The sequence below is a fragment of the Saccopteryx leptura genome, chromosome 3 (assembly GCF_036850995.1).
Source record: "Saccopteryx leptura isolate mSacLep1 chromosome 3, mSacLep1_pri_phased_curated, whole genome shotgun sequence".
Lineage (NCBI taxonomy): Eukaryota > Metazoa > Chordata > Mammalia > Chiroptera > Emballonuridae > Saccopteryx > Saccopteryx leptura.
In genome coordinates, this window is record NC_089505.1 from 5,535,283 (window position 1) to 5,548,137 (window position 12,855).

Here is a 12,855-nt window from a genome sequence, read left to right on the forward strand (position 1 = left end):
CAGGACCAGGACCAGGGCTCAGCATCCTCCCGGGGCCAGGACCAGGGCTCAGTATCCTCCCGGGGCCAGGACCAGGGCTCAGTATCCTCCCGGGGCCAGGACCAGGGCTCAGTATCCTCCCGGGACCAGGACCAGGGCTCAGCATCCTCCCGGGGCCAGGACCAGGACCAGGGCTCAGCATCCTCCCGGGGCCAGGACCAGGGCTCAGTATCCTCCCGGGGCCAGGACCAGGGCTCAGTATCCTCCCGGGGCCAGGACCAGGGCTCAGTATCCTCCCGGGACCAGGACCAGGGCTCAGCATCCTCCCATGACCAGGACCAGGGCTCAGTATCCTCCCGGGACCAGGACCAGGGCTCAGTATCCTCCCGGGACCAGGACCAGGGCTCAGTATCCTCCCGGGACCAGGACCAGGGCTCAGCATCCTCCCATGACCAGGACCAGGGCTCAGCATCCTCCCAGGACCAGGACCAGGGCTCAGTATCCTCCCGGGACCAGGACCAGGGCTCAGCATCCTCCTGGGACCAGGACCAGGGCTCAGCATCCTCCCGGGGCCAGGACCAGGACCAGGGCTCAGTATCCTCCCGGGACCAGGACCAGGGCTCAGCATCCTCCCGGGGCCAGGACCAGGACCAGGGCTCAGCATCCTCCCGGGGCCAGGACCAGGGCTCAGTATCCTCCCGGGGCCAGGACCAGGGCTCAGCATCCTCCCGGGGCCAGGACCAGGGCTCAGTATCCTCCCGGGACCAGGACCAGGGCTCAGTATCCTCCCGGGACCAGGACCAGGGCTCAGCATCCTCCCGGGACCAGGACCAGGGCTCAGTATCCTCCCGGGACCAGGACCAGGGCTCAGCATCCTCCCATGACCAGGACCAGGGCTCAGTATCCTCCCGGGACCAGGACCAGGGCTCAGTATCCTCCCGGGACCAGGACCAGGGCTCAGTATCCTCCCGGGACCAGGACCAGGGCTCAGCATCCTCCCATGACCAGGACCAGGGCTCAGTATCCTCCCGGGACCAGGACCAGGGCTCAGTATCCTCCCGGGACCAGGACCAGGGCTCAGCATCCTCCCAGGACCAGGACCAGGACCAGGGCTCAGCATCCTCCCATGACCAGGACCAGGGCTCAGTATCCTCCCGGGACCAGGACCAGGGCTCAGTATCCTCCCGGGACCAGGACCAGGGCTCAGCATCCTCCCAGAACCAGGACCAGGGCTCAGCATCCTCCCGGGACCAGGACCAGAACCAGGGCTTAGCATCCTCCCGGGACCAGGACCAGGGCTCAGCATCCTCCCGGGACCAGAACCAGGGCTTAGCATCTTCCCGGGACCAGGACCAGGGCTCAGCATCCTCCCGGGGCCAGGACCAGGGCTCAGCATCCTCCCAGGACCAGGACCAGGGCTCAGCATCCTCCCGGGCCAGGACCAGAACCAGGGCTTAGCATCTTCCCGGGACCAGGACCAGGGCTCAGCATCCTCCCGGGGCCAGGACCAGGGCTCAGCATCCTCCCAGGACCAGGACCAGGGCTCAGCATCCTCCCAGGACCAGGACCAGAACCAGGGCTTAGCATCCTCCCGGGACCAGGACCAGGGCTCAGCATCCTCCCGGGGCCAGGACCAGGGCTCAGCATCCTCCCAGGACCAGGACCAGAACCAGGGCTTAGCATCCTCCCGGGACCAGGACCAGGGCTCAGCATCCTCCCATGACTAGGACCAGGGCTCAGTATCCTCCCGGGGCCAGGACCAGGACCAGGGCTCAGTATCCTCCCAGAACCAGGACCAGGGCTCAGCATCCTCCCGGGGCCAGGACCAGGACCAGGGCTCAGCATCCTCCCGGGGCCAGGACCAGGACCAGGGCTCAGCATCCTCCCAGGACCAGGACCAGGGCTCAGCATCCTCCCGGGGCCAGGACCAGGGCTCAGCATCCTCCCAGGACCAGGACCAGGACCAGGGCTCAGCATCCTCCCAGGACCAGGACCAGAACCAGGGCTTAGCATCCTCCCGGGACCAGGACCAGGGCTCAGCATCCTCCCGGGACCAGAACCAGGGCTTAGCATCTTCCCGGGACCAGGACCAGGGCTCAGCATCCTCCCAGGACCAGGACCAGGACCAGGGCTCAGCATCCTCCCAGGACCAGGACCAGAACCAGGGCTTAGCATCCTCCCGGGACCAGGACCAGGGCTCAGCATCCTCCCGGGGCCAGGACCAGGACCAGGGCTCAGCATCCTCCCGGGACCAGAACCAGGGCTTAGCATCTTCCCGGGACCAGGACCAGGGCTCAGCATCCTCCCGGGGCCAGGACCAGGGCTCAGCATCCTCCCGGGACCAGGACCAGGGCTCAGCATCCTCCCGGGGCCAGGACCAGGGCTCAGCATCCTCCCAGGACCAGGACCAGGGCTCAGCATCCTCCCGGGACCAGAACCAGGGCTTAGCATCTTCCCGGGACCAGGACCAGGGCTCAGCATCCTCCCAGGACCAGGACCAGGACCAGGGCTCAGCATCCTTCCAGGACCAGGACCAGAACCAGGGCTTAGCATCCTCCCGGGACCAGGACCAGGGCTCAGCATCCTCCCGGGGCCAGGACCAGGACCAGGGCTCAGCATCCTCCCGGGACCAGAACCAGGGCTTAGCATCTTCCCGGGACCAGGACCAGGGCTCAGCATCCTCCCGGGGCCAGGACCAGGGCTCAGCATCCTCCCGGGACCAGGACCAGGGCTCAGCATCCTCCCGGGACCAGGACCAGGGCTCAGCATCCTCCCGGGGCCAGGACCAGGGCTCAGCATCCTCCCGGGACCAGGACCAGGGCTCAGCATCCTCCCAGGACCAGGACCAGGGCTCAGCATCCTCCCAGGACCAGGACCAGGGCTCAGCATCCTCCCAGGACCAGGACCAGGGCTTAGCATCTTCCCGGGACCAGGACCAGGGCTCAGCATCCTCCCGGGGCCAGGACCAGGACCAGGACCAGGGCTCAGCATCCTCCCGGGACCAGGACCAGGGCTCAGCATCCTCCCAGGACCAGGACCAGGACCAGGGCTCAGCATCCTCCCAGGACCAGGACCAGAACCAGGGCTTAGCATCCTCCCGGGACCAGGACCAGGGCTCAGCATCCTCCCGGGACCAGGACCAGGGCTCAGCATCCTCCCGGGGCCAGGACCAGGACCAGGGCTCAGCATCCTCCCAGGACCAGGGCTCAGCATCCTCCCAGGACCAGGACCAGGACCAGGGCTCAGCATCCTCCCAGGACCAGGACCAGGGCTCAGTATCCTCCCGGGACCAGGACCAGGGCTCAGCATCCTCCCGGGACCAGGACCAGGGCTCAGCATCCTCCCGGGGCCAGGACCAGAACCAGTACCAGGGCTCAGCATCCTCCCAGGACCAGGGCTCAGCATCCTCCCAGGACCAGGACCAGAACCAGGGCTCAGCATCCTCCCAGGACCAGGACCAGGACCAGGGCTCAGCATCCTCCCGGGACCAGGACCAGGGCTCAGCATCCTCCCAGGACCAGGACCAGAACCAGGGCTTAGCATCCTCCCGGGACCAGAACCAGGGCTTAGCATCTTCCCGGGACCAGGACCAGGGCTCAGCATCCTCCCAGGACCAGGACCAGGACCAGGGCTCAGCATCCTCCCAGGACCAGGACCAGAACCAGGGCTTAGCATCCTCCCGGGACCAGGACCAGGGCTCAGCATCCTCCCGGGACCAGAACCAGGGCTTAGCATCTTCCCGGGACCAGGACCAGGGCTCAGCATCCTCCCAGGACCAGGACCAGGGCTCAGCATCCTCCCAGGACCAGGACCAGAACCAGGGCTTAGCATCCTCCCGGGACCAGGACCAGGGCTCAGCATCCTCCCGGGGCCAGGACCAGGACCAGGGCTCAGCATCCTCCCGGGACCAGAACCAGGGCTTAGCATCTTCCCGGGGCCAGGACCAGGGCTCAGCATCCTCCCAGGACCAGGACCAGGGCTCAGCATCCTCCCAGGACCAGGACCAGAACCAGGGCTTAGCATCCTCCCGGGGCCAGGACCAGGGCTCAGCATCCTCCCGTGCCAGGACCAGGGCTCAGCATCCTCCCGGGGCCAGGACCAGGACCAGGGCTCAGCATCCTCCCGGGGCCAGGACCAGGACCAGGGCTCAGCATCCTCCCGGGGCCAGGACCAGGGCTCAGCATCCTCCCGGGGCCAGGACCAGGACCAGGGCTCAGCATCCTCCCGGGACCAGGACCAGGGCTCAGCATCCTCCCGGGACCAGGACCAGGACCAGGGCTCAGCATCCTCCCGGGGCCAGGACCAGGACCAGGGCTCAGCATCCTCCCGGGACCAGGACCAGGGCTCAGCATCCTCCCGGGGCCAGGACCAGAACCAGGGCTCAGCATCCTCCCGGGACCAGGACCAGGGCTCAGCAAGGCCAGCGTTTCTCTTATGGGAATTCTCCTTTTTGCTTCTCTTTGTAGCCTACTCTTTTACTCCTTCTTGAGAAATAATTTAAAGGTAGCCCAGCTTCTCACTGCTACATCCTCTGTTTTATGGAATAATCCCAAATATTGCTTCTTAACTGTTTCAAGGAAGAGTTATGTAAGCTTTAGTTATTGAAAGATTTAATGCTCAAGTCATAGCTCCAGTGTTCCCTCCTAGTTTTAAAGTCATGTTTTAATAAGAGAAAATCAGAAGGGAAAATAAGACTGTAATGACCCATTTATGTGAGTGTTCAGGCACAGCTCAGTGTGAGGCACACTGGGAACCTCTTTCATTTCCCACTGTTAGGGTGGGACTGAGTCGACTTCCTGGGCTGCTTTGGATGAGGTCACAGTGACTGTGGCTCTCGGGCAGTAGGTGGGCTGGATTCCTGTGCTGCTGTTCTTAGATGGAAGACTATGAAATACTGATAGAATGTGAAAAAACTAAAATTCTGTGTTAAATCAAGTGGCATAGTACATGCGCATTCGTAGTTGACAGGTGATAGCAAATGCAAAGGTTAATATTTTGGGAAAAATCTTCGGTTTAATTTTTTTCCCCCAACAGTTTGGGAAAAGACTGCGTTGATGCTGTTCACTTGGGCAGCAGGAACTCGCGTGTTGCTGTGGTGTCAGTGTCCGCTGGAGGGGCCTGGACATGCAGATGCGTGTCCTCGGCCTCCCCGGCTAGCGTGCTCGGCGGCTGCTGCATCGCAGGCCTTCGTGTCTTTCTGTGTGTGCTCGTTGCGTTTCTGCACCACAGCGTCTGCTGCTGCGCCTGTCCGTGGCCTGGGTACAGGCCCTTAGGGTCAGGACGCCGCCCAGGGAGCGAGCCGTGGAAATGGCAACAGGCATAATACAGCAGGCACTTTTCTTCCTCAATTAAATATTAATAAATTAAAATTTTATTTTCCTTGAAAGTTATATGAAAAAATTTCTCTCTGTGTCATTTGCTGGCAGGCCATGTTATAAATTAAGAATGAACAAGCAAACAAGATCTGGAAAAGAAATTAGAAGTTTTTGCACAAAATATACTTATAACTTGGCTTTATTAAAAGCCAATTTATTATAGCTACTCTTACCATTTCTTTTGAAGTTAAAAATCTTTATAGTGGATAATGATTTTTTTTTTTTTAATGAGGGAAGGCAAGGTAGAGAGATTCCTGCACATGCCCCGACGGGGATCCACTCAGCAACCCGTCTTGGGCTGATGCTCGACTCAATCGAGCTATTTTTAGTGCCTGAGGCTGACACACTGGAACCAACTGATCTGTCCTCAGCACCTGGGCCCATGTTTGAACCAGTTGAGCCACTGGCTGTGAGAGGGGAAGAGAGAGAGAAGCAGGAGAAGGAGGGGGAGAGAAGAAGGTGGTTGCTTCTCCTGTGTGCCCCGACGGGGAATTGAACCAGAGACGTCCATGTGCCAAGCTGATGCTCTACCACTGAGCCATTCGGCCAGGGCCGGAGTAGATAATGATTTAAATGCTTAGTTATTTCCATATTTTTGTTAGGTTTTTAAATTTAAATTACTTTATGTAAATTATTTGGATTTTTATTTATTGAAAATCAGATTCCATAATTCTCACCCCAGTTTTCTTACTGGGTTTGGGTTTTTGTTTGCCCTCTTGCTTATTGGTTTTGAATGACAGTAAAGTTTACCGACAGTGACACACAGATGTTGAGTGTATGCTTCGTTAGGGTTTGATGAGTCCACTCGTGACCGCAGCCAGTGAGCTGGGGAGCGCGCTCTCGCTGCGCCTGCCCCTGGCCCGGGAGCCGTGCTGTATGTAGCACACGAGGCACTCTGAGCCGGGCCTCCCGGGAGGGGGAGGGGAGTCCGGGTGGCCCGTGCGGTGACCGTGTTGTTTTTATCAGAAGGCCCAGAGTAATGGACCTGAAAAGCAGGAGAAAGAAGGGGTTATCCAGAACTTCAAGAGGACTCTCTCGAAGAAAGAAAAGAAGGAGAAGAAAAGGAGGGAGAAGGAGGCAACGAGACAGGCATCGGACAAAGAGGACAGGCTCTTCCACGGGGAGGACATGTAAGTCAGTTCTGGAAGTGCTCCTGTCTCTCTGGGTTCTGAGTGTAGCATACTGTCTGCTCAGCAGCTGATTTGGGTCAACGCTGGCTCTTGCGTGCTGAGATGTGTAGCTAACAGTGTGTGTCACTGCTGTGTGTGCTGACCTAAGCAGGCAGACTGGCGGCCAGTCTTGTTTTTCTGAGTGGACCGTGGATGTCCGTGGTCTCTTCCTCTTCACCTCTCTGCATTTCTGCCTGGTTGGCCTTCACAGCACCAGGCTGAGTCCTGTGACTCAGGTGCGCTTAACACGGTCAGAGGTGGTCACCAGCAGTGAGTCCGTCCAGGATGTCCTTACCTGTGCAGACGTGGGCTTCTGCCCTCGGGGCCGAGGGAATAGGCGAGACCGCTGGCCTTTCATTATAACACAAAGAGGGACATGAGAGGACTGGCCTTTCCCGTCTGTGGGAGTCTGCAGGCCGCAGTGCAGCCTCTGGCTGTCCGTTTGGTGAGCTCCGCGGTGACCGCTGGCCTTTTATTATAACAGGAAGAGTGACATGAGAGGACTGGCCTTTCCCGTCTGTGGGAGTCTGCAGGCTGCAGTGCAGCCTCTGGTGTCCGCTTGGTGAGCTCCACAGTCACACTCGGGCCCTCGCCCGCCTTGGCGTGGGCTGTGGAGTCTCCGCATTCTGCTCGTCTGCTGCGGAAGTAACAGGTGTTCGTGCTAGAAGTCAGAGCTCGTGCATCTGCCAGAGGGGAAAGGCGTCACCTGTCATCACGGAGCCCAGAGGGGACTGCAGCTTGTGTTGGCTGCACACCCGCCCACTTCATTTGTCTGCAAGAGTTCTTAAATGGAAATGTATTCATAGTCTTAAAACTAGAACTTTTCACGACATTTTCTCACTGATATATGTAATTTGTTTCACATCAAAATACAATATATTCACAAAAATAGGTATTAAATAAGTGATTTACACACTATCCTGTCATATAACTTTCCCATGATTGATGAAACACGCCCTTTGTGTGCCTGTAGGTAGTCACAGGTGTTTGGGTGTTATAAGTAGTACTGCAGTGGCTGGCCTTGGTCCAGAATTTGGGGGACTCATAATTCCTTAGGGTTTGTGTTAGAAGAATGTATCGGGCCAGCTCGGGTGCTTCCCTAGCCAGATTGTTCCCCGATGTCACCTGCCCTCTCCTCTCATCTCCTTGTGCTCCGGGAACTGCCGGTGTCACAGAGCAGCCTGTTTTCTCTGCAGCACAGAGCATCTCCCGTTCATGGAGTTTAACAAGGAATGTCTTTCTACACGTTCAGTAACTCCTTATATTCCTCTGTTAAGACCTTTTCAAATCTTTTTTTCATTTTTGACTAATTCTAAGTGTTCTGTATGTATTGAGGATATTAACCATTTGTCATTGAATGATGTTTACTTTGGAATGGAATTTGAGCCCACTTTGCATTGGATATTAACCTGTTAGGCAGTGATGCCCACGTGAGGAATGTGAACTCTTGGGAAGAGTATTACATAGTCAGGCTCTTGTTAGTGCAGTTCTACAAGAGAAAGAACGTGGGTAAATATTCTGCTGATACATGAACAATACCAAAGAAGAGAGTTTAAAACTTATACAGTGGTTTTGTTTTATCAGTTTAGTTTATGAGGTGATACATTATTTGTTAAGAAAGTTAGCTACTTATAATGAATCATGTTTGGGTTTTAATTATTTTTATGATTGAGAATGTCATCTTCCAAATATAGTTCTCAAACTTTCGTCAAGTATGTCAGCGATACATTGTATTTAGTTTTCAACTTGTCATTCTGTACACTTGCCTCCTTTTTGTATGACCTGTTGCAGCAACTTCTTTTTTAGCTTCAAGAAATTTAGCTTCACGAAAGTGAGCGTTGGTAACTCTTGTTAAATAATCTAAAGAAGAGTATATCTTATTTCTTGTGGTTGGAATGTTGTGTATCACTTGGTCTGTTTTAGGATAACATCGGTGGAAATGAGAGCAGTGTATAATTATGTTTTTTTCCTAGCCTTGTTAAGACACAGTAACTCAGTTGTATAAACACACCATAGACATTTCTGCGTAGCCCAGTGTGTCAGTTTGTGTGTAGAGAAACTGTTCTTTATCCGTGGTAGCTCGTCAGACCTGTGTGGGGTGCACGCAGCCAGCAGATGCCTGCCGGTCTGAGCCGTGTCTGACCGCAGTAGAACTGTCTCCTCCACACTGTTAAACGTGCCGTTGATGTCCTCTCTCCCCCAGCGAGAACTCGCGCCTGGCCGCCGAGGTGTACAAGGACATGCCCGAGACCAGCTTCACCCGCACCATCTCCAACCCCGAGGTGGTGATGAAGCGGCGCCGGCAGCAGAAGCTGGAGAAGCGGATGCAGGAGTTCCGCAGCTCGGACGGGCGGCCCGACTCAGGTGCGGGTCCCGGGCCCCTCTGTGCGGTCCCCTGGGGAGGGCGGACGGGCGGCCCGACTCAGGTGCGGGTCCCGGGCCCCTCTGTGCGGTCCCCTGGGGAGGGCGGACGGGCGGCCCGACTCAGGTGCGGGTCCCGGGCCCCTCTGTGCGGTCCCCTGGGGAGAGCGGACGGGCGGCCCGACTCAGGTGCGGGTCCCAGGCCCCTCTGTGCGGTCCCCTGGGGAGAGTGGACGGGCGGCCCGACTCAGGTGCGGGTCCCGGGCCCCTCTGTGCGGTCCCCTGGGGAGGGCGGACAGGCGGCCCGTCTCAGGTGTGGGTCCCGGGCCCCTCTGTGCGGTCCGCTGGGGAGCTCGGACGGGCGGCCCTACTCAGGTGCGGGTCTCGGGCCCCTCTGTGCGGTCCGCTGGGGAGGGCGGACGGGCGGCCCGACTCAGGTGCGGGTCCCGGGCCCCTCTGTGCGGTCCCCTGGGGAGGGCGGACGGGCGGCCCGACTCAGGTGCGGGTCCCGGGCCCCTCTGTGCGGTCCCCTGGGGAGGGCGGACGGGCGGCCCGACTCAGGTGCGGGTCCCGGGCCCCTCTGTGCGGTCCCCTGGGGAGGGCGGACGGGCGGCCCTACTCAGGTGCGGGTCCCGGGCCCCTCTGTGCGGTCCGCTGGGGAGCTCGGACGGGCGGCCCGACTCAGGTGCGGGTTCCGGGCCCCTCTGTGCGGTCCCCTGGGGAGGGCGGACGGGCGGCCCGTCTCAGGTGTGGGTCCCGGGCCCCTCTGTGCGGTCCGCTGGGGAGGGCGCTCACCCTAGATAGTATGATCCAGCGTCCAGTAAGGGGCGTGAGGCCTTGCTGAAGGGGGCGGCCATGTGGCCTGTGTGCACGGGTCGGTGCTGGCTTCCGTGTGGGAGCTCCGGGCGCAGAGATGCGGCCAATCACACTCTTTTCCCCACGGGGCTCGTCTCTCTCCCTTTTCTTCCCCTTAAACTCGGGCAGATTCCAGGTGTCCACAGAGCAGGAGAGGCGGCCACGGGGCTCTTCTCTCTCTCCCTTTTCTTCCCCTTAAACTTGGGTAGGTTTCAGGTGCCCACAGAGCAGGAGAGGCGGCCACGGGGCTCTCCCCATCTCTGCCCCCACACAGACTGCTGCCGTCTCTCCTGATCTGAATTCCTTTGAAGCAAATCCCCGAGTTCTCGTTATTCTGTTCATAAATGTGTCCGTGTATTTTTCCTGTAAGCTAAGGATTTCTCCAAAACCAAACTCACAGTACTGTTAGCAGCACACAGAGCAGTCAGCAGGGGCTCCTTGGTGCTGTCAGCCCCCTGGGTGCTGTTCCGTGTCCCGACTGCCCGGGGACCCCAGCAAAGCCTGCTTGCCTCCGTCCCTGTCTGTCTCTCACTCTGAAATCCCCCTTCCAGTTTGCTTACTGGGTTTAAAAAAACAAACCGAGGTTGTTTCGTAGGTTTTGCAGCTACATCCTGTGGTGCTGTTTCCGGTTTTCCCGTTTCTGCACTTGCTTAGTTAATTAGGGACACAGGGTTAGGTCTTTGGGAGGATGGTGGGACGAGTACTTTGGGGGCAGCCACAGGTGAGCGGTGATTTGCGAAGGTTCCATGGGTCGTGGGTTCAGGTTTCTCAGCGTCTGCCATCGGGCACGCTGGTCTCTTCTGACTGGTGCATTGTCACGTTGGGCCAGCGGGGTCTCTTCTGACTGGTGCATTGTCACGTCGGCCAGCGGGATCTCTTCTGACTGGTGCATTGTCACGTCGGGCCATCAGGGTCTCTTCTGACTGGTGCATTGTCACGTCGGGCAAGCGGGGTCTCTTCCAGCGGGCACCTGGGTCTCTTCTGACTGGTGCATTGTCACGTCGGGCCAGTGGGGTCTCTTCTGACTGGTGCATTGTCACGTCAGGCCAGCGGGGTCTCTTCTGACTGGTGCATTGTCACGTCGGGCCAGCGGGGTCTCTTCTGACTGGTGCATTGTCACGTCGGGCCAGTGGGGTCTCTTCTGACTGGTGCATTGTCACGTCGGGCCAGCGGGGTCTCTTCTGACTGGTGCATTGTCACGTCAGGCACACTGGTCTCTTCTGACTGGTGCATTGTCACGTCGGGCCAGTGGGGTCTCTTCTGACTGGTGCATTGTCACGTCAGGCCAGCGGGGTCTCTTCTGACTGGTGCATTGTCACGTTGGGCCAGCGGGGTCTCTTCTGACTGGTGCATTGTCACGTCGGGCCAGCGGGTCTCTTCCAGCGGGCACCTGGATCTCTTCTGACTGGTGCATTGTCACGTCGGGCCAGCGGGGTCTCTTCTGACTGGTGCATTGTCACGTCGGCCAGCGGGGCCTCTTCCAGCGGGCACGTGGGTCTCTTCTGACTGGTGCATTGTCACGTCGGGCCATCAGGGTCTCTTCTGCCTGGCGCATTGTCACGTCGGCCAGCGGGGTCTCTTCCAGCGGGCACGTGGGTCTCAGAGCCCTGTGGCCTCTGGTGCTTCCCTGTGGGAGGGCTAGCCTGCCTGCGCGCCCCCTGCCCCAGACTTGGCGTTCCTGCGTCCTCAGTGGGACAAGGACCTGGTTGCTAGGAGTGTCCCTCGTACTTGTCAGTCTTTGCTTCTAAGCCTGTTGAGTGGACAAAGCTAGGAAATACACTTTTTTGGTTTTTTTACTACTTTGGTTTTAGAAAATCTGGGTATCTTTCTCTGGGGAGAAATTTTTTTCCTTAACAATATAATTCTTCCTTTAACACATAGTAATATCAAAAATAAATACGCTGTTACAATATTTAACAATGTTATACCAAAATATTTTAGGCTTTTTGTGAATATTTGTGAATATATCCAGTCAGGATATGTTGTCAAATTAGTAATTGCTTCCTGTCTGTATGACCACACAGCCATACCGATGTCTGCTTAGGGTTACTCGGTGTCTGGAGAGCCCAGCTTGTCTCCTGTCGACTGCTGCACTCGGGGCAGCGTCTGCACAGTCCCCACCTTCCTGCACGTCCCGGACAGAGTGCCCCGGACAGAGTGCCCTGGACAGAGTGCCCTGGACAGAGTGCCCCGGACAGAGTGCCCTGGACAGAGTGCCCTGGCCCTGGACAGAGTGCCCCGGACAGAGTGCCCCGGACAGAGTGCCCCGGACAGAGTGCCCTGGACAGAGTGCCCTGGCCCTGGACAGAGTGCCCCGGACAGAGTGCCCTGGACAGAGTGCCCTGGACAGAGTGCCCTGGACAGAGTGCCCTGGCCCTGGACAGAGTGCCCCGGACAGAGTGCCCCGGACAGAGTGCCCTGGACAGAGTGCCCCGGACAGAGTGCCCTGGACAGAGTGCCCTGGACAGAGTGCCCTGGCCCTGGACAGAGTGCCCCGGACAGAGTGCCCCGGACAGAGTGCCCTGGACAGAGTGCCCCGGACAGAGTGCCCTGGCCCTGGACAGAGTGCCCCGGACAGAGTGCCCTGGACAGAGTGCCCTGGCCCTGGACAGAGTGCCCTGGACGGGGTCTAGGACCCTGAGGAAACATGCTGGAGACAGAGCACATGACTGCACTGTTTGAGCTATAAATCCGATTTTGTACATTTTTAGCTAGTTGACATAACTTTTATTTGTAATTAAGCTATAATTGTTTCCGCAAATGAAATATTTATTATGAAGTTACTAATTAGTTATAAAGTAGGGTTACTTGGTAAAAACTAGTAGCATGATCATTTGAGTTTCAAAAAATCATTGTTATTAGGAGGGCTGTCATTCATCCAGCCTTTCCCAAAGATGTCTGACTGATAGGTCATCAGCATTGCGGTTTTTGTAAGGTTCCATTCAGGTGCTCAGGAATCGGGCCTCCCCACGCTGCCTTCTGCACCTGTCCGCTCGCTTCCTGGTGGCGGGGTTGGCACGGGTAGGTATCTCTAGGGCATGTAGAGCAGTGCTGGCTGGAGAGATCGCTCATGTGGACCCTTCTCTGGACTCCAAACCTGAGTCAAAGGGCTCTAG

The 12,855-nt window shown here is 58.0% G+C and overlaps 1 protein-coding gene across 17 annotated transcripts in view; it reads left to right on the plus strand.

Annotated features, from left to right (window-relative positions):
- Positions 1–12,855, plus strand: part of AFDN (afadin, adherens junction formation factor) — a 150,382-nt gene that overhangs the window by 38,132 nt on the left and 99,395 nt on the right. For 13 of the 17 annotated variants that reach the window (XM_066372832.1, XM_066372838.1, XM_066372840.1 and 10 more), the window contains exons 4-5: positions 6,321–6,484; positions 8,727–8,887. In XM_066372832.1, the coding sequence (XP_066228929.1) occupies positions 6,321–6,484; positions 8,727–8,887 (325 nt within the window). The remainder of the gene's footprint in view (positions 1–6,320; positions 6,485–8,726; positions 8,888–12,855) is intronic. The other 4 variants (XM_066372834.1, XM_066372836.1, XM_066372845.1 and 1 more) reach the window with 1 other exon arrangement.